Consider the following 23,971-nt stretch of genomic DNA (forward strand, 5'->3'; position numbering starts at 1 on the left):
TGTGCAGCGCTTTCACTTTGACATGTGGTGTGTTTTAAGCTTATGTTCCTCGGCTAATAAGAGCAGTAACCTCACATTTTGGATGTGAATAGTTTCCATTTACAAACAGCAATTTAAATCCTCTTGGTGAATTTAATGGGACCTGATGCATAATAGAGGAAGCAGGTGTTCATATTTACTTTCTAAATTATGACATAATTATACCTCCACCTGGAGGGTAGATGATGCATTCAGGGACCATCTCACAGACATTTGCATAATTTCTAGAGCTAGGCTATTTTTTCAAAAATCAAAGTAAAGGTAGTTGGATAAGATATGAAGAAATAAAAACAAAGAATCGGGAGGCTAGATTAGATGCTGAAATGTTGGTTTGCAGCATATAAACTTTAACTCCAACTGACACTAAGGTTGAGCTAATGTGTTGAAAAGCCAAAAAATAAAATAAATTAAAATAAAATAAAAATCACCAAAAGCAGTGCAATTGTTGCCTCTGTGATTCTAAATCGGGATTTATAAACGTTTAAATAATTTTCAGCGAAAACGGAAGTACACGAAGTGAGTCCTCCCTTTCCTTGCTCGGACCCTGTTTCTTTAAATCCACTCGGTAGTTTCCGTCACCGCTCGGTGCTGCTCGTCATCGACCCCTTTCACTGCGGCTCCATCGCCGAGCGGACTGGCCCGCTGCTCTCATCCGAGACCTCAGCGCAGACTGTCGGATCTATTGAAGCACCAGCGCCGGCTCCCTGAAAGCCTCCAGCTCCGGCCAAAATGCAGGCGATCAAATGTGTGGTGGTGGGCGACGGGTAAGAGCGCAGAAACACGGCGGCAGCCGCGTTTTTACACCAGTGGAGAGTCCACGGATGGATGAATGATGGGAGGATGCTATGTAGGAAAATGGGCTGGGGCTCACCAAATTGTCGTTCGCCCAGCTTTTCTGTTCTCTTGTGCAAACGCTCGCTTTCCTCAGCTGTTGGCGTTGTGAACGCGTTACAGGCATTGTGGAGTCGCTCCGGTTCATTTATCTGGTGGGAGCAGGGCGCCTCATGATGCTATCGGGGAACACCTACACGCCTCGTAGGCCACTGGAGGCAGGCTGAAGTGCTGATGCACGCTGAGGAATTTGTGGCCCTGTCAGTAGCAAACAGGCCCCGCTGCCCTAGTTCTGCTCACATTGTGCCTTTCTTACTGCATTCAGCACTCTTTAGGTATCATGTGTGTTCAATACTTTGCAGGATGATCCACATTTAAGTGTTAATAGCACTGCTAGGTGCAGAATAAAACCCTGCCATTTATGTCAGTGCATGGGAATATAAGAACAGGCTGCAGATGGGAGTCACAGCTTGCATGACTGCTAGATTTGACTGTAAGTTGAATAGTATAAAGCTGCTTTTTAGTCACTTGACATGTTTCTATGTTATTCTATTCAGAAATACTGCACAGTTTTAATGGACTCTTCTTTTTTGTTCAAACTTATCAACATAATCACGTAATGATATGATTTAAAAAAAACAACAGGAAAGACTGTAATATACTTTTAATGTTGAGTCCTGCTCAGTCTGATCTGGAGGGAGAGTCTTGGGTCTGAATACAAACCAATGATGTCATCAGGTTTGAGAACAGGGAGCCTGAAAACTGGGGTTGTGGAGATTGACAGAGCTGTGGTATTACAAGGTAAAAGCTTCATAAGTGTTCTTGTGTTATTTGCTGCAAGGTTGCTGTGCAACTTCTGAAAGTGTTAGAAGAGGAAACATGTAAAGTTGTTTTGTTGGTCTTTCTTTTAAAACCTTGGATTTGGCATAGTGGCTGGGGCTGTCTTGTGTTCTTGGGGCAAGAAGTGTCATAGGAAGAGTGAGGCTGCACAGTCCTAAAGCTATCAGCCAGCATTAATACCAGTTTTGATACCAGTGGGCTTCCATAATTCATAAGCACTGATAATGACAGAGAAGCTTTTTTAAGTTGGTGAAAAAAGAGACTTGCTCCAACACTAACTTCTTATCAGGGTGTCTGTTAGCCGAATGAAACTCTGAAAAATACTCTGCCCTGTTATCTAATTCCTCTGACGTGTTAGAATTTATGATAACAATATCAAGCTTTGTGAAAGAAGATTTTACACTTGCATAATGGACCAAAAGTCATTACTCTTGCACTTGCTTTATTTTCTCAGATTCGTCTCTCTTTGAACTTTCTCATGCTGGTCTTTAGAGGAACTGAAGGTTACAGAAAAGCCTACCCTTTTTTTCATTTTAGCTAATTTGTAGTGTTGAATGTCTCATCTCCATCAGCTTTAGACTGTGGACGCCGCCCAGTGCAGTCGGCCTCCTGGCGTTTCCTGACCTGGCTCCTCTGTACTCAGCCACACGATTTTTTATCTACACATTTAAAATCATGTATTGTGTGTGCATATGTATGTGTGTGTGTGTGTGTGTGTGTGTGTGTGTGTGTGTGTGTGTGTGTGTGTGTGTGTGTGTATATGTGTGTGTGTGGGTGGGTGGGTGGGTGGTGCTCTGGGGTGGAGTTTGAATGGGGGGGCGGGGACTGTTTTTAACATGTATAGCACTTTGTGCTGCATTTCTTTTAATGTATGAAAAGTGCTTTATAAATAAACTTGATTTGATTTGATTTGATTTGGATCAAATTATTTTCTTCCAGAATTTGTGCAAATTTGAATATTAAGTTTCTTCTCTTTACTATCATTAAACAAGGCTAAGCTTGACTACATTGTGAGGTGAAGCCAGCATGTTGGTAGCCACAGTGCTAACTTGCTAGCATATCCAATAACTGAAAGAAAGTGACTGACAAGTTTTCATTTCTTAATAATCAGACCTCCTTACTCTATTTCCTCAAAGCAAGCTTCTTTTTTTTCTTTTTCCAATAATAAAAAGGTAGAGTCAGAGTTCAGGGGGTTATACATGCTGATTGGTCATCATGGCTCAAATGATTCGCTTAGGATTTGATTCTTTCTTGTTGGCAGGACTCAGGAAGCCACAACCTGAGGCATACTGCTTCTTTATCATCATTTTTACTCTAAGTGTTGGCTAAGTTTGCACAGAGAGCATTGTGCTGTATTTAAAAAAAGAAAAAGGATATAACGTGACAATACTTATATACCTGAGGTAACAAATCCACTGAGAAGTAGGCGGCTGTCCTCATCTGACTTCCTTTTGCCAACAGTGGTGTCTCCCCCTGCTGGTCGGCTCTGACGCTCTTCACATTGAGTGTCATTTGTACATCAAACATTACTCGTCACTTGACATGACATTTGGATACACGCTCTGACAACCTGCTGTGCCGTTCACTCAAGAAATACCAGCATTGAAAAGCAGGTGACACAACATACGGCAATACAGTTTAAATATTGAATACAGTACAGCATGTAGATGCAAATAGTCTCCTTCAGAAAGCACAGGCTTCTTAAATTTTATTTCTGACAAAGCAGACCTAAGCTATGAATATCAGCAGGGTGTAGTGGTGCTTCAGATATCTCTGTATTTCCTGAGTTTGAAGTGTCAGGGATTGAAATCTTTTTCTGCGCTAAAAGAAAGAAAGCTTCGGCTCTTTACGAGGCTTCATGAAAGCCTCAGAGGTATTATAAGTAAAAAATAAAGAGCAAAAGATATGATTAACTGAGCCAGTTTCATAATGCTGTTGTGCATCATATATAAGAAGCTTTGTATTCAGTCTGAACTAAAGGCAAGTAGGACACTAGTGAAAGCAAAACCCTTTTATTTAAAGCAGCTTAAGGTTGATTTTATAACTGATTGTTCCATTTAAAGGACGAAAAGCTGCAAATGAAGATTTGCTTTTAAGTAGGGCTTTGACATGTTGACAAATTGCTCCCTCAGAGATCTGAAAACTGCTTTGTCCAGTATTCATTGTTGTCAGAAGGTACGTTAAAAAGCTGATTTTTATTCCCGTGACAACTTTTTATTTGCTGAACAGAATAAAATAAAAATGAATGTCTCTTTGTGAGATACAAAAGTAAGTAAGACTGCCAGTAAGGATTTGTTTAGTCTTGTCTTAGTGTTTGAAACGGCTTCTGCTAGATGATGTTAGACGAACAGATTGCTTGTGAAGTTGCTTTCATTTACTGCCTTATTTTATTTTTATTTTTTCTTGTGGTCTCACATTTTAAAGTTGAAATCAGTGAAAAGATATGAGGTAGGTCTTTTTCCAAAGGGGGCGCCAAACTCAACTCAAATAAAAAAGTTGCTAATAGGAGCTTTAAAGCACTTCTGTTCACGGTCTGCTCTAGACTCGTCAGTTCAAGGATAAAAAAAGCAGTCCCAGCGTAAATTGAAGTGTCATGCTAAATCACAGAGGTGTTTCTGCAGAGAGACAAGACCTTAGTGTATTTGTTGTCTTTATTACTGAAGCTGAAAAGACAATTTAAAGCCTCCCTGCCCACATATCTCCACCTTCATCTGTTCCTCTCTGGCTCTGAGTCATGTGCTTCATCCCGACCAGTCAAACTCACTCGCTGACCTCAAATCAGCCTAATGGGTCCCTCCCACATATCGGCACTGTGTGTCACCACCATTTGTGGTGTCCATGGCAACGTGCACACAAAATGACTCATTACCTCATGCATGAGCACACAGCCGATACCCATCCATGCCACCACCTATGTGAGTGGCACCCTGCAGCTTTTGTCGGTACAGTGCAGCCCAAGAGGAGAGCGGGGGGGGGGGGGGGGCTGTGCTGTAAGTGGGCAAAAGAAGCAGGTCTGTGTGTGTGGATGTGTGAGTATGTGTGTGTTTGTGTGAGTGTGTGGGGGAGGGTGGGGGTATCATAGGGGGGATACTGTGTCCCTCAGGCAACATGAATGTAGGCCAGTGTCTGTGTGGCATAGTGAAAGGGACGACAGCCTGCTTTTGAACTCACTAATAATCATGCAAACACACTCACACACATGCACACACACAAACACACACACTCAAACACATTTAACACAGAAACTGTCTCTAAATGTTTGATTTCTAAGCTGTGTGTTAATGTTTCCCTCCTCCTCCTCCTCCTCCTCCTCCTCCTCCTCCTCCTCCTCCTCCTCAGGGCTGTGGGTAAGACCTGTCTGCTGATTAGCTACACCACCAATGCCTTCCCTGGTGAATACATCCCCACTGTGTGAGTAACACACTGCACACACACACACACGCACATCTGACATAACTAAAAGAATGATCCAGAGGATGTGTCTATAATTTTGGGCTGAGTGGTAGGGATGTCCCGATCTGATACACTGAACGGTATCGGTGCCCGATACGGCTAGTTTTGGAGGATTGGATAGCATCAATTTGTTACGTGACCAGGACCAATCCAGTTTTCATGCGTTTTCAGCACTGTCACGCTTTACAGCTGCTGTAATTCAAGCCACATTTCAAACATGTCCGCTGTGTGGGACTACTTCTCTTTGGAAAGCAAGTCAGAAGTCGGAAAATCTGTATCGGGACATCCCCTCTACGAGTAAAGGATATGAGTGGCCTACTCTAGGATATCTGCACGAGACTTGAGAGTCATCAGTTTTATAAATCAATAAGCAGGACTTAGTTAAGCAGCTGCAGCATCTTCCTGCTACAATGATGGAGAATTATAACACCTAAACTTCAAGTGCAACTGATCAGACTCATGTCAGCATGCAACTGCTTCACAAAAGCAATCAGAAGCTGTTTTTTTCTTGACTTAAAAGTCTTTTGTAACATTATTTGAAAATGTGCTAAATCATCATTAAAGTTAAAGTTGAATTTTAAAAAAAGTCAATCACCTCTTTCAGTAACTTTTCATGATGCTGCTTTGGTGCACCAATCTGCAAATAAGTGCAGATTTTTGCACAATGCTAATTTACAAGAAGCTTCCTTGTAAATTTAACATCTGTATTGATATGCTCTGAGTAAATCACACTCATATTGTTGAGCAATATTGTGGTTTTGGCTTGCTTTAGGTGTTCTGATTCTTGGGAGATAACCCAGATTATTTTTTTAATCCTGTTTCTTGTGCTATGCTGGATATACAATCATCATAACAAACAGGCTCGGGCTTAAAGGTATACGCACTGTTCCTTTATTGCATCTCACTGAGTGGGGTGTCCTCTTCTCACAGCTTTGACAACTACTCTGCCAACGTGATGGTGGATGGGAAACCAGTGAATCTGGGCCTGTGGGATACAGCAGGACAGGAGGACTACGATAGGCTCAGACCACTGTCTTACCCACAGACGGTATTCAAACCCTTTTCCCCCAGACGCACACACACACTAACACACACACACACATGATCTGTCCTTTCTGAAACCTCAAAAACACACGACTTTTCAAAAAAACACAGGGTGTGTTCCTGTTTTTAGCCACACCATAGATCACTAGTTTGTAGATCAACTGACAGATCAGACTGACCTTCACGATTTGAACAAACGCACTCAAACACACACACACAAACACCAGGATCTCAACTAGCCGTCTCTCTGGTTCTCTCCCAGGATGTGTTCTTGATATGCTTCTCCCTGGTCAGTCCGGCCTCCTTTGAGAACGTCCGAGCTAAGGTCAGTACGCTGACTGAGCAACTCCCCCCCCTTACCCCCTCCACGCCGAGTCTGACCACTAGGAGGCACATCTTTGCTCCACCTGGTTTATCACAGCACCGCCCTGAGCTGCTCTGACCTCGCCTCATAACTGTCTGAGTTTGAGCTGACCCTCCTGAGGGGGTTCAGCACAGAGACCTGTTGTGAGGCGAGGTCTGAACGGGTCAGAGGCTCTGCAGAGGGAGGGGAACGGCCGGCAGTGGTTTGGTCTGCTGAGCATCATAAGACGCTCTCAGATGAAATCACACGTTTGAAGGTCTGACACCCCTCTCTGCAGAGTCTGAATGCTTCTGGTCCTCATGAAGTCATGTGATCGGGGCTTTCTTTGCCTGAGGATGTTTTGGTTTCATACCACTGTGCTTCCATTCACACAGACCTATTAAAATCTACTTCCACCTCTCACAGTTTAATGAATTCCACCATGGAAAGGCACTAACTATTTTCCTTCTCCTTTCTCACTGACTCCGTCCTTTCTATATGCATACATCTATGTGTGTTTGTGTGTGTGGTGTGTCAGTGGTACCCTGAGGTGAGACACCACTGCCCCAACACACCCATCATCCTGGTGGGCACCAAGCTGGATCTGCGGGATGACAAGGACACCATCGAGAGGCTGCGGGACAAGAAGCTGTCCCCTATCACTTACCCACAGGGCCTGGCCATGGCCAGAGAGATCGGTGAGGCTGCGTGTGCCGCTGATGTCATATCATACCTGAGAGCTGCTGTGGTGTGATTCTGTAGCCCAACTAAGCCTAACCCACTGGAAGCAGTTTGAGATTTTTTCCCATCATGCCCTCTTCCTCCCACAGGGGCAGTGAAGTACCTGGAGTGCTCGGCTCTGACCCAGCGAGGCCTGAAGACGGTATTCGACGAGGCCATCCGAGCCGTGCTCTGCCCTCCGCCCGTGAAGAAGAGGGGTAAACGGTGCACCATGTTCTGAGGGGGAAACACCGCGTAAACACTTACACTACATCACCATGAACAACAACAACAACAACAAACACTACTTCTCTGAGAGGATGAGAGAGAAAACTAGTGAGAGTGAGTGTGCACTGCTGAGATTGCTTTCTTTATATTGATGTTTTTTCAAAGCGATATTGGTGACAAGAGCCAATACTTAATTGGATTTTTTTACCATTACTGAATAGGTTCATAGGTTCTCTGTGAAAGACAGTTACTGTCCACCTACTTTGTACTCTTAGAACAACATCAAGTTGCCATGAGGGCTGACAAAGGTTTCTATTTCTTGTCTCCATACCACAACATCTCTTCTTTCTCAGCCATGCTTGCTTGATTTAATGCAGTGTCGACTTAAATAGAAAGTGAACTGTGAAAACGCCTTCAGGTCTGAAGTTACCCTCAGCTCCTGATCTGAGATCAGCATGTGAACACAAACTACCAGCATGAACACAGAGATCTGTTTGTACAGACCTATCTCTACGTCCTGCTTTCACTGAGCTTCACTGATAGAGCACGCTGTCCTGTGTGAGAGATGAGACCCTGTATGAAATAGAAACTCCTGTTATTTACTAAACTAGGATTCATTTAAAGGTTTTTGCTACTAATCAGTATGATGTTGTACTCACAAACTCTAAGGTTTAAGAACATAACACCTAAGGAAACTAGAAAGTGCTTTTGAGCAGCTTCAGCAAATTGATTTGAAGCCCAATAATTAGAGGTTTAAAATGTGGTAAAAATCCCAAACTGTATGTTAGAGCTGGACTTATCACTCTGACTCTGTTAAAGACTTGATATAGATTGGACTCCTCTAGACTGAGTAAAAGATTTCTAATTTATCAATCCCAATCCAGCCAAAATCACCCTAGAGGCTGTAAACAAATACACTCATTGACAAATGAACATCTGGCTCCTTCTTGAACTCTAAATTGGACTTTAATCCAACAAATTGTCAACTTTTTTGTTTGAAAAAGCCTTGTAACTAGTAACTGAAATCATAAAATTCAAAAAACGAAGTGGTAACTTCTTTGCCCATAGATAGTACAATTTGTAATTTAACAAGGGGATTCACCCCCTAGTGGCCATTGCAGAGAATACAGGTGACAACATCAGCTTCTCTTGTCAGGGCTCAAAGATTTTCCAACTTCTTTATATACATACATGTCTTGGGTTATTTCGACTTGCAAAATGCAGATTAATACCAAATCATTGCAGGAACTAAACTTTAAAAGGACAATTGAAGACAGGATGCTGACTGCTGTTGCTTTTTGCGCTCAAGACATCTAAGGAGATTATTTAGTGAGTACAATATCACTAATACTGATAGAAAGGAAGAGCAGCACCATAAATATGTTCCTCTAGAAATCCTATTTAAGAGACAAGACTTTTAACTTTAAGCATACTCTAAGTTTGAGTGTGAAGGCTCATTTTTTGACCCTTTTCAAGCAGTTCAAAAAAAACCTTTCAGGTCAACCACCTTGAATTGAAGAGCTTTCAGCCTCAGCAGCATTAAAGTTCTCTTAGTGAAAGACTGAGTTGAATACCGCTTTTAAAGGGTCAGAATTCAGCTTTCAGCTCAGCATACTCAAGTCTTTGAACCAAACGTAGAAAGTGATCTTTTAATGCAGATCATTTGAAATAAGTTCTGTTAAACTGAAAATGGTTTTTCGTCAACCTGTGCAGTCTGGTTTGTTCCTTTCCTCCTTTAAAATAAAAGAACATCTGATCTAAGTCAGGTGTCTCTGGGTAACTTCATCTAACTGTGAACATGTGATGGACGAGCATGCCAAACGTGGGGGCTGTACAACCTTGCTGCCTGAGTTCTGCCTCTGGGGGTGGAGGAGCTTGCATGGGTCTTAAAATATTCTGTCTTAATTTATCCCATCGTTTAGATCTTGTCTCTGTTCCTCTGTGTGTGAGTGTATGTGTGTGTGGATGTGTGTGTGTGTGTGTGTCACAGGCGTGTTTATGAACACTGGTGTGTGTGTGGACGAGCACACGTCGGTATCAGTGAGACGGCTCTTTGACAGTTTGGGGTAGTGCATAAACGACAGTATTGTTTTAAGCCAAGTTTTTTAGTGTCCAGTTTTTGGTACGATTTCATATTGTATTGTAGTAAATAATACACAAGACTTTTCAATAATCTGTGGACATAAAGAAAGAAAAAAATGGATATTAATGACATCTGGTGATGTACAGAATAATCATTAGAAAAGGAATGCGTTATGAATATCTATCTACATGTACCTGAATATTTAGCTCTTAAAACTAAAACAATTGAAACTAAAGGGATTATAGTCGCTCATGTTGAAGTTAGAAGTGTTGCTAACAGTGTACAATAAAGGAGCCAATCTCTGTGGAGTTTGCACCTTTATGACATGCATTTCTGTATGGTTGCAGGCCTGCAGTGTGTCTGTCTCCCCCCTGTGGCGAGACGCAGCACTGCAGTCCACTCCGTCACGCTGTCTTTGGTTGGCATAGCAAACTGTGTGGTCGACTCGTGTGTTGTGGTCCTGCCTAATAGCTGAGGTGTCCAAATGTAGCTGAGAAACAGCGAAAAATTCTAATCTACTATTGCATGGAAGTTCTCTGGTTCTTTGACCCACTGTAATTCTTAGGAGAGGCTGTATGATGAAATGCATTGGCCATGTACGTATGTAATGTAAGATGACTTGTATACTTGTTCCAACTGTTTGTCTTATTTTTTATTACTTCACATGTCTGTGTGGTGAAATATTTCAATTTTTTGTATACTAAATACAAATGTATATGTAAGGAAGTCTGCTGTCTGTGGTGGTTTTTGTGCACTAAAACTTTATTTTTTTTCTACATATAAATCCAGACGCCAAGATCAACCAGTGGACAGCCGAGGCCAAGCTCAAATTATGAGTTAATAAACAAATATAATAAGTCCTGGAGATTCAAATGATTACGTGTTAAAAGTATTTCATCTTTGTTGTCATTTTGGATTGAACGCCTGTAGAAATAATCTTTTTCATTCATCTAATTCTCAAAGTTCATAGAAAAGGAGTTTGAACATAAACAAATTTGATGAAAGCTCAATTTTGGGGATTGCAAATACTTTGAATCTTTATTTAATTGGAAAAAATACAACAACAACATATAAAATGTTAAAACTGAACTTAGAAATATCAACTCTTTTAAATTTTATTCTAGCAACACATTTTTTTAATGTGAAGGGACAAAAAACTGAAAAGTCACCTGGAGAAACTTCTCTCAACTATTTATATTAGAACATTAGTATTAGTGGATTTCATCACATACAGTCCGTAATATTTAAGGATTCAGAGAGTGTGGAAGAATCTCAACACAAAACAGACAAAACTCAAATCCAGTAGCATATGGCCACAATATGTGGGCATGCATTGAGTAATAAGTAGGTTTTACCTTTTTGTGTTGATGCTTTACTTCTCTAGTTCCATTGCCCTGTCCCTTTTTGATGCATGGATAATCAGTCTAATTCAACGTGAGTGTCTCAGTATCAGTAAATCCCATTATTTGTTCTAAAATAAAGTAAAGTCCCAGCTCACAGACTTCGAGACAAGAATGTTTCTTTCACAGCAAACAGCCTTGAACAGAAGAACAAATGATAGAAACCAGTCAGAGTCAGGTGAAGGTTTAATGACTATAAAGTTGATCTCTGTTTTCACATCATTGTTGACGCATAGGACTGATGGTACTTGTAGTTTTTTCCTCCTCAGCTGAGACGAGTCTGGTTAACAGGACAAGAAACCTCCATCCACTGGCAGAGCGACGCCGTTCGTCATGCTGCTCTTATCACTCAGCAGGAATAAAATACTGTTCACCACGTCCTCCACCTCTGCACGCACACACAGAAACACATTCAGAAAGCTTGCTCAACACACTGTTGTTACTCAAAAGATTATGCACATGCATACACTGCAGCAACATGAGAAACAGATTCTAACTATAGCTGCAGCTCAGGATCCTGTTCAACATCATGAACAAACCAGACGACTGTGCACGCTCTGCTCTGAGAGCGGCTCTCATTCAGATATAAGAGGACATAATGATCCTTCTCCAAGGCCACTAAACTCCAGCGTGGGGGGAAGAGTCGCTCCATTGTTTCACCACCAGGACTGAATCGACATTCCTGAATCTCAATAAACCATCCGTCTCCTTGTCAGCAGCCTGGTATGAACTGTCAGATGGAGCATAGCAGCTTTTGGACATTGTCTATTTCTTTCATGCAGAGGTGGAAAACTTTTACTACTAGGAGAGGCTCATTAATCTAAACACGGTGAAAGAGATTTTTGCATTCCAGCAGCCTTATCAGAAGTCTCAGGCTTTAAAATCTAAATGCTTTCATGCAGATGGGATTTGTGACATTTCATTCGATTTTATTAGAAAGTCTGTTGAGACACATTCTGTGGAGGAGCCACAGGCGCACAAAGGAAGATGCACACAATCAGATGCACAAAGGAAGTCACACATCAGAAGGTACAGTTTAAAAACCTGAGGTATCTGACCTGCAAAGCGGCCCAGAGGGATCCGCGACATCATGGTCCTGGATTTTTCAGGGTCACTCCAGCCAAGACGACCCATTTCAGTCATCACCACAGTGGGGTTCACAGTGTTCACACGGATCTGATCACAACACAAACACCATTAGCATTCTTCTCTTCCTGAATGTCTGACTATTTTTGTTGTTTTATTTTTCAGTTTTTCAGAAAGCTTCACCTGAGTAGTTTTTTTTTTTTCATTATTAGCTTTCTGTATTTAGAATTCACCTTTAGTAAAACCTTAAACAACAAAGGTGTAAGTATTAGATAATCTCATAGGTAAAAGATGTGTCCAGCACATAGGCTTATCCATGTTGCACAATGCAGGAAAGTTTTAATAATTTCCTGGTTTATCTTCCCATTATCAGATGTTTTGTGGTAGAATGTGGGGTCTCTGTGGTCTCTGGTGGTCCCGTTCTAAACAACTGTGTTGCTCATGTTGGGTAGGATAATGTTTACCTGGTAGGGTCCCAGCTCTAGAGCCATCACTTTAGTCAGCATGTCCAGAGCTCCTTTAGTAGCACCTGGACGACAACAGAAAAGTTGTGAATAAGACCATTAGCACTCACTCAGGCAATAAATCTGAGACAGAAGAGTCATTTTTTAAAACTGTTTTCATATGGAGCTCACTTTTTGGCAGCAGAGTCGCCACCTGCTGGTCATGAGAAAGAACCCTGGCGTAGGACTTTAGCATGGACATAAACGTTTGAATCAAAAGGATGTGCGTATTTCTGATTTTAAGTCCATGATTAGACAGAATTTAAGGTCTTCACAGAGTTTCCAGTGTGTTACTTACAGTAGACAGAGTGATCTTTGAGGGCGCACTGAGATGCCTGGCTGGACACATTGATGATGGAGCCTCCTGATCCTCGGGCCTTCATGCCACGAGCTACAATCTGTGTGAACGACAATCATTACACACGTTCATGATCTTATTTGGGATTAGATGGTAGGGGCAGGAGCTTATCTCAACTAAGAGTATCAACCATGCATGTAAAGAGGTGTTAATGTACCTGGGCAACATGAAGAGCAGCTTTCACGTTCACATTAAATGACCTGAAAGTGAAGAGAAGAAACAGACAGGTTGACAAATTCATTTATAAACTCTTTTGTTTTTGTTGTTGAAATCTGTCTTACTGGTCAAACTCGTCAGGTGTGACCTCCAGAAATGACTGCAGGGTAGCATAGGCAGCGTTGTTCACCAGCAGATCGATGGGGCCGACGTCCTTCAGAGCCGCCTCTGTGGCCCCCCAGTCTGCCAGGTCCACACACACTGGAGTGATGGATGCACTCTGGAAACAGATTTTTAAGATCTTTATTTATTCTACTGCGTTAATATTGGATGACAGCTCTGTTTATGAAGGTAAAAAAAAAAGCATAAATCACAAAAGTGTTTTAGCTTCAGGAACACAACAATGTGATGAAGCTGAAGAGGAGCAACAATAGAAGAAGAAGAGAGCAGCGGGTGGAGGCAAGACACGCACATCAGATGATAATGAGTGGAATGATGGAATGAGAGAACAATGGGAAAGATAAAACAGAGAGGAATATGGAGAGGTCAGAGGTCACGGGTGGAGCGGGGCAGGCTTCTTACCTCCTGCACCAAAGTGTTCAGGTCGGCCTGCGTGCGTGTGACCGCCGTGACCTTTGCCCCGCAGCGTGCCAGAGCCAGAGCTGTGGCCCTGCCGATGCCTGAGACAGCAAACATCCATAAACACAAAGACTTATTAGAGTGAGAGGTGCCGCTGTGACACCAGAGCTGACACACACACACACACACACACACACACACACACACACACACACACACACACACACACACACACACACACATTCCACACATCTCAGGCTCCAACACACTGCACCACATGGACAACAAAGCCCTTTAAACTCCTCTCTTTCTCTCCATCTTTGTGCCGGAGTGACCAACTCTCAGCTCAGATTTTATCTGTTCTTTTTTTTTTTTTTAATCAAAAACGTTTGATTTTGTTTCTATAGTAGGGCTCTGATTTTAATACATGAAGTTCATACTAAGGTGTTGAACTTTGAGACTAATACAGAGGAAAGGAACTGAGAGTTGATTGATTTGTGCCTGAATCTGACAGAGAAAACAGTAATAAATTTCTCAAAGCAGTTACTACTATCAGAAAGTTATGATTGACATGAATTTCTTAGTTATAATGACCAATGGAAGACCAAATCATGACTTCAGTTGTAAAAATTTTACTCAGTTTTTCTTTATCCAGTCATTTGGAGAATTTATCTTCCATCATCTTGGGACTCAAACTTAATAATTCATTGCACAACTTTCTTTCTATCAACCTAGTATACAGTTATTATTCATTCATTTTCAGAGGCCTCAAGAGGATCCTAGTAACACAGAACGTAAAGGGAATGTTAGCTTTTGGTTGTCTAAAGGTTAGTTAGAACCAAACCAAGATCTAATGTTAGGAGAACGTTCCTCCTTGGTTACACTGAAACCACACAAAGCCTTACGTTCCCTTAACGTAAAGAGAACAGAAACGTTCTCCAGTGGTTGCAGTCCTACCTTCACACAACATTGGGTGGGTTGTCGTTTGGTTGTTTTTTGGTTAACCGAGAACGATGAGTAACTGTGCTAACAAAATGATGATTTACACATTGCCAAATGAATGCTGTCAGAGTTTTTGCCAATTTTTGTTGCTTTTAGTTTTTAGTTTCATTTGTTTTTAGCTTTAATGTCCTGAAATGCACTATATAAAAACTTTCTTTAATATTTGTTGTAAGCACAGTGTGCCTACTTTGTCCTACGTTTCCTCAAAGTCCTCTTAAGGAAGGCAATAAAATAAAGTGTATGTATTGGGAAAAACTGCTAAAAACATAAAAACATAAAAACAGAACACTTCTCATTTAGGATTTAAGAACAACTGATTGATCCACAAGCACACACCAAAACAGTAGGTGGCGCTATTGCAACTTTTCGAGTTGCAAGTTTCGCGAAACTTGTTCTTTTGTGGTTTGTAAAGTGTTATGGAAAAAATTTTGAATGCATAATTTTCACGTTAGGAGAGATCCAAGTGCTTAATGTCTTTTTGTTGTAGCTCCTAAATTTTAACCCTGGTGTGTTGTATTATACTTTGTTTGAGACTTCTTTGAATAAACTTTAGCGTATATATCAACTGACCTTTTTAACCTATGGAAAAACTGAAATACAAAGCTGTGATGTGTTTGCACTACATGCAACTTAATGAAGTGTGGGCTGCGGAGTGTTTGCTTTTCCCAAGTCAAACCCAAACTAAATATGAGTAACTTTAAAAAAAATTCTTGGAAAATGTGAATTTTTTTTTTCAGAGTTTGATTTGAAATAAGAACAACTTATTCTTTTGCAAGGCATCAAATGGTTATGTCTACAGCTTTCAGATTGAAAGAAAGGGGCGGGGCTTATAAGAAGACATTCAGTTATTTCAGATCAAGTGAAGTAAACATCAGACATACAACTTAACAGTAGCAGATTTTTAAAAAAAATAATCTTCGTGGCTGTTTTTGTATGAAGCAAAAATGTGATCTAACTTCTTCTGACATGGAAACTAATATATTAAATAAAACATTAAATGTGATATGATTGCTCAAAGTTTTTTTCTGCTGTGCTGTAAACACTCCTGTGTGTGTATGTGTGTGTGCAGAACCGAAGCTGAGGATGTGTGTGTTTGTGCAGCCTGTTGGTGTCAGTGTGCTCACTTTCTGAGTAACTAAATGGATCTTTACCTTTCCCTGCTCCTGTCACCAGAGCCCGTTTGCCTGTAAATGAAATCTCCATGGTCGCTCCTGCAGAGATCAGCTGTTCGTAAGAACACCACAAGTCGAGAAAATGAACTACAGGAAAAGAGCTGCAGGGAGGTCACATGGAGAGTCACGTGACTGCTTCATGTCTGTGCAGCGTCTTGATCTTTCTATTAAATCCTCCTTCACTTTTACATGTAGTCAAACGCTGAAAATTGAACATGTGAAGAGAAAGTAGATCATCTTACCTGCTGGGCGGCGGACTGAGCTCTTTATCCGAGCTGCAGGCTGCAGGAGGCGGATCACACGGAGCTCTGCAGGACTCAAAGGTTAAACTTCCACCAAAAGTTGGAAAAAGCTGTTTTTGTTCCAGGTTAGTCTTGCAGAGTCACTGTGAAGTGGCTGAAATGATCTGACCAAGGTGGATTTATTGATCAGTCCACCTAACATCAGAACATATGAAGTCCCCACTCAGAAATATTTCCTAGGTGAGGGAAAATGAGCCAAATTAGATTGGTACAGTTAAACAAACTACCTTTGTTTCAAAAGTTTCTCCTTTTAATTAAAACGTTTTTGACTGATAGCTCATAAAAATTCATGTAAAAGTTGGGGAAGGGAAGCTTTCTAGCTAAAGGTTAGCGTCAACCAATCATATGATTTTACAGTAATAATACTTTTCTAGAACAAGCCATTTCTACATTCTTAAAACAAAACACCCATTTTTTCCCATTATCCACCCTGTTTGTTATATCTGAGCAGTCATAGAGGAATTTCATCTCTCCATTATTTCCTAATGGTTCATGTCAGAGTGAGCTCATCAGCCGGTCTAACAGGATTGGACTGTTTACAGAGGAGCTCTCTGGAGGTTTGATAAAATAAGCTCATATAAACCTGTCATCTCACTTCTACATGATGTCATTCTCTCTGCAAAACACAAACACTCACTGGGAAATTGTTTCTATGAAGCAAGATGCAATTAGATGAACAAGAATGCAGAAACATTTTATTCTCACAGAAACAACAGAGTAACACACAAGCAATGAAAGGTTTAAAAACACACACCTCTTAGTCTGATCCACTGACCTGCAGCAGGACTCAGCTTTAATACTAAGCAGGGTGAAATACTGAAGCTGGAGGATCAGTTTGTTGGAGCCAAAATGAGGACTAGTGGTAGTGATACTTATTGAAAGACTCTGTAAGGGCTTTTTGATGGTTTAATGATGACATGTTGGGTGAGGTTAAGCAGAAACATGGGTTGACAAGCAACGGATCGATCAAAACTTTCTGCATTAAATAAAAACAAATGTCGACTCAAACACCGTCTCAGAGGGTGTGGGTACAAAGTGGGTGCAGCCATCATTATGTCATCATTTTTGTTCCTTATGCTTCAAGTTTTATTTCTGCAGTCACTGTTTCTTGACCAAAGAATTGAGATTTGTAGTGTAATTGTAGTGTAAATTCATTTGGCTCCAACAAACTGATAATCATTTCCTATTAAGTGGCACTTTTTCAAAAGAATAAAGAAGAAGCTCAAACTACGCGTAGAAAAAAATACTTCATGAACACACAGTAACACGCAGGAATGGATCAAAGTAGTGCAAAAACACACAGCTGGGTTTGTCAGAAAAAGACAGAGACGAGGAGAAGATATTTGGATAAACATTCAAAGACATGAGAAAAGATATAAAATTGCAAATGAATTAACATTAGTAACAGGCTAAAGCCTCTCAAAGACATCTCAATACACACTCAAAGACAAGGAAGGGAGAATTAATACTGATGTTTCTTTCATTCACAGGAGAAATCATCTGAAGTGGTTCAAACACAGAGGAAGAGAGAGGAGTCTAGTTTAAGGAACACACTGTTTGAGCTTAAGTACCGTGATCTCAAAGTGTCTGAAAATTCAAAGCTTCTTTTCTCTTGCTGCACATTTTCAGATTTTAAAACTGTCAAACTGTCTTCTCTGATCAACTTGACTAAATCAAGTTACACCTAAACTATAGCCAGAGTATTAGTGTGATGGCAAAGACTGTTGTGTTTCAGTGAAACATTAACCGTAGTGTTAAAAGTCAACTCTCAGAGCTCAGTGTAGAATGAAGAGATGCATCTTCAGCTTTTTTCACTCTGTTAGCTTTAAAAAACATTCTTTGGCTCCTGTCACAATGAATTAAACCATTTCCTGTGTCTGTAGCTCAAATTTGCACATTGCAACTATGAAGCTTGAGGTGATGTTGCTTTGGCTGATCTGTGAGACAGCTGCAAAGGGCTTTTGTAGTGTAAACACAGCAGGCCATCAATGTTTGTGTCGAGCTTTGATCTTTGGACACCAGTCGGTGTCTGCATACAGGAGGCAGTGGACTGTCTTAAACCTGGAGGACAAGAAGAAAGCAGGGTCAGGGTCATGTTAGAGGCAAGATTTCAAGTTTCAAGTTGGAAGTATGAGGTTTTGGTTTTTTGCTCACCTTGTGGGATCTTCAACCAGAGAAAAACCTCCAACAATGCTGACAACATTCCTCCTGTTTTCAAATCCTCCGTAGCTCAGGGTCACCTGATGGAGAGCAAAGTTCACACAGTTTGACTGCAGAGCAAAACAAGTGATGATCAAAAACATGGAATCAGGAATTGACGGTATGATCACAGGGAGGGAAAGAAACAAACTACTGCACCCAATACAAATAGTACTGCTCTGTCCACACACACATACACACTGACCTGGTCCAACACTGTATCAGAGGGCAGCTTCTGCAGGTTCTCCAGGTGAGAGTGGAAGAGGTGTGTGTGAGTCAGCGTCACCTCCAGCAGAGCTTCGATGATGTAGCCGATGGTGCAGTCGTCTGGGAGTCTGATTTTCTCCGCCGTGCTGATAAAATTCCCCAAACTGAAACAAGAAGACAAATCACAATCAAATGTGTGTGTATATGTAAAGGGGGATCATGGTAAGAGTGTGATTTGTTTTTGTAGACCCAGTTCAGGCACATTCCCTGAAGCTTACGTACAAACATTCTTCTAATCATTCTCTAGATGCTTCAGAGCTTATGAAGAGTTTTTCTTTTGAAGGAAGTTCAGAGTAGTTTTTCTCTTCTGCAAAATACTGCAGCATGAGAACCCTGGCCTCATGAGGGGCGACAGTTACAATCAGACCAGGTGAGTCTATGACCTACCTGGCCCATGGGCTCATCTTCAGAGCCAGACCTCTGCTGATACAGAACCCTGCTCCCCCTGTGGCGAACCAGAACTTAACAGAAACCTGAGAAACAAAAGATAAAGGATTAAACTCGAGTTTTAATCTGAGCTGCTTTATTTGTCAGATGATGTTCAAAGACTGACCGATCCGTCACTTTTCACTCTCTCTGCAGCCTCGATGGGATGATCCAGACTGGGCCGGCCCAGGTACACATCCTGGCTGTGATGGTAAGAAGAGAGCAGCTGCAGCAGGCTGGGCAGGATCACGTAGTTATCATCGTCCACGTGACAGAACCACCTGGGACAGAAACTTCAGTGTTAACTTTTGATCCGTTTCTCTCTCCTGCACACGGCAGATTCAGATCTGCGTTCACTCACTTCTTCTGAGACTCGATGAACTTATCATACTCCACGGACATCTTGCAGCACAAAGCCTGTCGGGTGTGAGCGGCTGAGCAGTTAGTGTTGATGATGTTTGCTCCTAAGACAGAGATGGTGAGGGACAGAGCAGTTTAAGGTACACTTCGACATTATTATCAGTCTCTGCTTACACTCCCTCAAAACTACTTCAACAGAGAGAGATTCCTCATATTAACTCCTGCTGAAACAAAGATTTCTGTTTATGGTTTTATAAGTCACAAAGAAGACAAAAGATTCTTCTGTTTGTCTTCTTTTTACCTGTTCTCTTCTGCAGCTCCTTGTCCTCGCCATCTGTAAATATGAAGGTCTGAAACAGAAAAAAAGAAAACATAGGTACATAATAATGCTCTCACACTGCAACACCATGAAAAGCTCCATTGTTCTCATTTGTTATTGAGGACATGTGTGTAGCTGTGAGAGGTCTGACGAAACCAAAACATGATCTGTATCCTCTTGAACAGTTTCGTTTCTTTTTGGGTTCAATCTAAAACAGTTTGACTTCCAAAATCAAAATCCGACAGGCTCGAACTTCTCTGATAGTCACAGTCTTGTCTGGTGTGTGTCAGTCTGAGACAGACATGCTCTGAGCCCTGCAGACACTCTTTAACCTTCACACACCCTGTAATGACACGTTCAAAGAGCCCCTTTAACCCCACCTTCACCTATTAAACATCAGCAGTCCGTCTCTTTATGCGAGGACACTTGGACTGCTGCAGGGGGAGCTACACCAACACATTATCATTAAACACTAACTGCTCTGAGCAGCTTTTCGTTTTACAGGCTCAGACCTTTAACGGTTGGTTGAAGCTGACAGCTAACACAGAGCAGACCCACAGTGGACCCCTTTCACTGCAGACCTGGACTCAGACGTGAGCTGTTGATACTGGGAGCCGACGTTGAACTGGAACTCCTCCATCCTCTCAGACTGGGACATTTCTGGGTGAAGTGGGGCGGAGTGTTTCTGCGGTTAAAGCTCCTTCCCTCCACAGTGGGGCTCTTTGTCTTGCAGAAGGACTTACTAATTGCTTAAATAGCTCTCAGTACAGAAGCGGTCACAGTGCACTCTGTGTCTGACACTTCAAACTTTATAGATGGTGGTTAGGACTGCTTTACAGCAAAGTGTGAAAACGGGCCATGAAAAGTCAACTGAATATTTATGACTTCCCTAAAGCTTATTGTTCCTCTCAGTTTTATATTTTTATTTTAAACTCAGCTATTGTCGAGCTGTTTTTCCAGAGTGTCTCCTGCCAGCTGCACAACATCAGGACGAGAACAGAGCTTCAGTGAAGTCAGCACACACTCCTGGCTCTCTTCACAGGTGTTTTCATTTAGTTTATCTGATAAAGCATCTTTTCAAACCTTGCTTGATTGACATCTCCAGGGCCTCTCTGTGGGTTCACTTGTGCACTCCTGGGAAATAAGTTGTGACACTGGAGGCTTAGTGATAGAGTGACTGCTTCACGGTTCCTACAAACTCTGAGAGCAAAATTTTGAGAGCTCTGCGCAGATTTTTAGGCTGAATTTTGACATTATGAGACACAACATCTGTTTCACAATCTGATTCTGAATGCAGGTGTGGCAAACAAGGATTTCTGTCCAGCCTAATTCATAACAGAAGTGGTCTGAAACATTTTTTTCCTTCATGAAGTCATGTCTCAGACAATAAAATGTTGTTTTCAAATTCCTAAAAATGACATAAGCTACAACTTTGAGTCTCATGTACACATAGTGGATTCTCTGTCTTTATCTAAAGTGCTTTAAATTATTTATTTTCCTCCTTGGACTGATCTCCTGGGACAAATCAGATCTGAACTGAGACAGAAATATTTCTCCAAATTGACTGCATTGTTTTAACACCACAGTTCTGAGCTCATATACAGTTGTATCTGGAGAATAAGATTCAGAGCAACATATGGCGTCTGAAACTGTTAAATAATTCCCAAATGACCTCAATAAACAACTTGCTCTGATAGAGAGGATTCTTACAGAGCCAACAAGGGGCGAAGTCAAGATTTATTTTCTTATAAATGTCCTGTGGTTCCACTAAACGTCAACAAGGACATGCAGCAGGAATGTGTTGATATAAGAGATGAGCTGTGAGTGTTTTGCGCTGCAGAAAGTTTCAGAGACCACAAAATGTGAATTTATTACACAGTGTTTCGCCCATGTACCACACCCCAGAAAGCAGACAGGATGGTTAGGGTCTTGGGTAACAGGGAGAACTTCATATAGTTATAGCCCACAGAATGTTCAGAAGCTAGAGATGCTATTAATACGCTTTTTCCGGAGAAACTGTGATTTGAAAAGGTTTTAGAAAAAGTACAAAGACCAGTGTCTCAACTCACCTGCTCTTGAGCTTTGGAAACCCAAGTCTGAGTCAGCAGCCCGACTCTGGACTTGTGGTACTTTTTTGTAGTCTTTACTGCAATAAAAATGTCTTTTAACTCCAACAGGTCCCGAGTCTTTGGGCCTGAAAGTCCACCGTTCTTTCCTCCAGTAAGAGCACCTGCTCTGGAGTCCGTTTCTCGCTTAGAACCATGTTTTTCCCTCCTGGTGATTTCAGTCTCTATATTTTCCTCCTTCTTCAGCTTTGTGTCAGAGTCTCTTTCTCGTCCGTAACCAGATCCTGCTTGATACCGGGCATGGTGCAGTGAGCTCAGCTGTGCCGGTCTGACTTGTGGTCGGGGCTGAGGCAGGTCAGCCTGGCGTGCAGAGGGCTGGAGGGCAGGGATGAGCAGGAGCAGGAGGCCGCAGAATGCAAGGGAGAGCAGGAAGCAGAACTTACTGACACCTACTGAAGCTATGTGCATCCTGACCGGCTGATGGAGCGGCTTCATCAGCCTCCAGGGCTGCAGCCACTTCTAGCACCACCCCGTCTCATCCTCACACCATCACATGGAGTCCTGCCAGAAAACAGGGAGAGATTCAGATTAATTCAACGGGACCAGCAGAGCACAAACACAGGCTGTATCACAAGCCTTTCTCAGCAGAGGAGAGGGGAGCTCTGGTTGTTAAAAACACCAGATGGTAAGACTTTCTCTGCTGGGGTCAGCCAGTCACTGGAGAAAGGGAGAGAAAAGGAGGGTTCATGCTCAATTTGCTGCTTATTGGCTTCTTCTTCACAATAAAAGCACATAAGATGCATTATTCAAAGTAAAGTCAGGACTGACAAGGCTACAAACAAACTAAGAGACAACTGTGTGTTCAATTTTCAGCTTTGGAATCACCAATGCAAATTTATGGCATCTTTGCTGTGGCAAGGGCCACAAATAATGGATTATAACAGAGTTTTATTTCTCTTTTAATGCCACATGGAAGCCACCAAAACTATCATGTTGAAGTCATTGTGGAGAACTCATTATGACTATCTGTGAATGTCACATTGAAAAACAAAAATGTTGGAGGCAAAAGAAGATATACCTCCTTAGAATACAGTTATTACATTATAAGTTAAGATAAAATGAGTTACAAGTGATTGTTTCTAATCAGACAACAGCCTCAACAGTTATGTTTATTTCTTTATTTGGTGCAACTGCAGATGAGAGTCAATGTTTTAGCTGGTTAAATGTGTTTACTTATCAGTGCATAAAAGGATGACTGATATTTCTATGTATTTAAGTGTATTTTCCATCTGTGTTGGAAAAAAAAAGTTGTGTTATGTGCAAAAAAAAAACCTGTTTCCTACCTGAAACTTTGCTTAATAACTAAACCTGGTACCGGCTTACGATTCAATTCAAACTTTCCACATTTCAGCGTGATAAACTTTTCATCTATGAAGTGGAAGTGGTTTGCCAAATCTTAAGCAGGTTTTAACCAGGATCAGTGGTGTTTGTCGTGGTGAGTTTGAAGTTTAAAGAAAAGTCGCTGCAGCACTTACCCATAACCATCCGAGAACACATTTCACTTCGTTTCCTCAGTCCAGAGATTTGAACACATTAAGGAGACTAAACGAACCATACAGCTTCAGTTATAACACGAAAAGCCTCCTAAAATTAATCGTTTGCACCAAGTGTCGTGGTTTCTCTTATGCTAGCGTTAAATGCCTCCGGATTCCTGCTCGACTTGTGCTCTGCTTTTTGTTCCGTCGTGTACACTTTTGTTGTTATTTTCTCGCTGTTTCGCTTGAAAACATCCTCCTGATTTCGATTAAAAAGGTTTTATACGTCCTTAAACCTTAAAGCTAACCTTCACTGCCATACCAACAGCTTGCTGCAACCATTTGAACCAAAAGAAACCCCACACAAACCACTTTCCTGAAAGTTTTTTGTCAAGCTTCCATGTGCAATAACTTCCGGTGATACCTTTCAAAATAAAAGCTAAATCAAATACAATATATCGCAACAGGAACTGAGATCATATTAAGCATGCATTAGGCATTAACTTAAAGATTTTTAGGATTCCAACAGGCGTACACTGTATCTTTGAAATAGATATTTAATTCATCAGGAAAAACACAAAATGTATTATTAACAAAAATAAATAAATAAAATGTCAATACTCATACCAGAGTCCTAAAGTCACTAAGTGTTTCTTTTTG

At 41.4% G+C, this 23,971-nt stretch overlaps 3 protein-coding genes across 3 annotated transcripts; 1 reads left to right on the forward strand and 2 right to left on the reverse strand.

The window, feature by feature from the left end:
* Nucleotides 1-641: 641 nt before the first annotated feature.
* Nucleotides 642-10,307, forward strand: rac3b (Rac family small GTPase 3b). The gene is made up of 6 exons (XM_074662772.1): nt 642-803; nt 5,050-5,121; nt 6,094-6,211; nt 6,470-6,532; nt 7,089-7,248; nt 7,381-10,307. Exons 1-6 carry the CDS (start codon nt 769-771, stop codon nt 7,509-7,511), a joined length of 579 nt encoding a protein of 192 aa, XP_074518873.1. The 5' UTR covers nt 642-768; the 3' UTR covers nt 7,512-10,307.
* An 842-nt stretch (nt 10,308-11,149) lies between these two features.
* dcxr (dicarbonyl/L-xylulose reductase) lies at nt 11,150-16,234 on the reverse strand. The gene is made up of 9 exons (XM_074663481.1): nt 16,080-16,234; nt 15,817-15,889; nt 13,667-13,764; nt 13,210-13,364; nt 13,086-13,128; nt 12,869-12,968; nt 12,532-12,596; nt 12,040-12,157; nt 11,150-11,369 (listed from the first exon to the last, which is right to left on the reverse strand). The coding sequence occupies exons 2-9, from the start codon at nt 15,866-15,868 to the stop codon at nt 11,266-11,268; spliced, it is 735 nt and encodes a 244-aa protein (XP_074519582.1). The 5' UTR covers nt 15,869-15,889; nt 16,080-16,234; the 3' UTR covers nt 11,150-11,265.
* Nucleotides 16,235-16,845: 611 nt separating this feature from the next.
* On the reverse strand, nt 16,846-23,723 carry rfng (RFNG O-fucosylpeptide 3-beta-N-acetylglucosaminyltransferase). Its single transcript, XM_074664080.1, has 9 exons — nt 23,312-23,723; nt 21,780-22,337; nt 19,693-19,741; nt 19,393-19,495; nt 19,159-19,312; nt 18,993-19,078; nt 18,544-18,709; nt 18,294-18,379; nt 16,846-18,200 (listed from the first exon to the last, which is right to left on the reverse strand). Exons 2-9 carry the CDS (start codon nt 22,269-22,271, stop codon nt 18,125-18,127), a joined length of 1,212 nt encoding a protein of 403 aa, XP_074520181.1. The 5' UTR covers nt 22,272-22,337; nt 23,312-23,723; the 3' UTR covers nt 16,846-18,124.
* Between the last annotated feature and the right edge of the window lie 248 nt (nt 23,724-23,971).

Source organism: Halichoeres trimaculatus, unplaced genomic scaffold, assembly GCF_033239565.1.
Source record: "Halichoeres trimaculatus isolate MK-OKI-2021-1 unplaced genomic scaffold, fHalTri1.1 fHalTri1_scaffold_23, whole genome shotgun sequence".
Taxonomy (NCBI): Eukaryota; Metazoa; Chordata; class Actinopteri; order Labriformes; family Labridae; genus Halichoeres; species Halichoeres trimaculatus.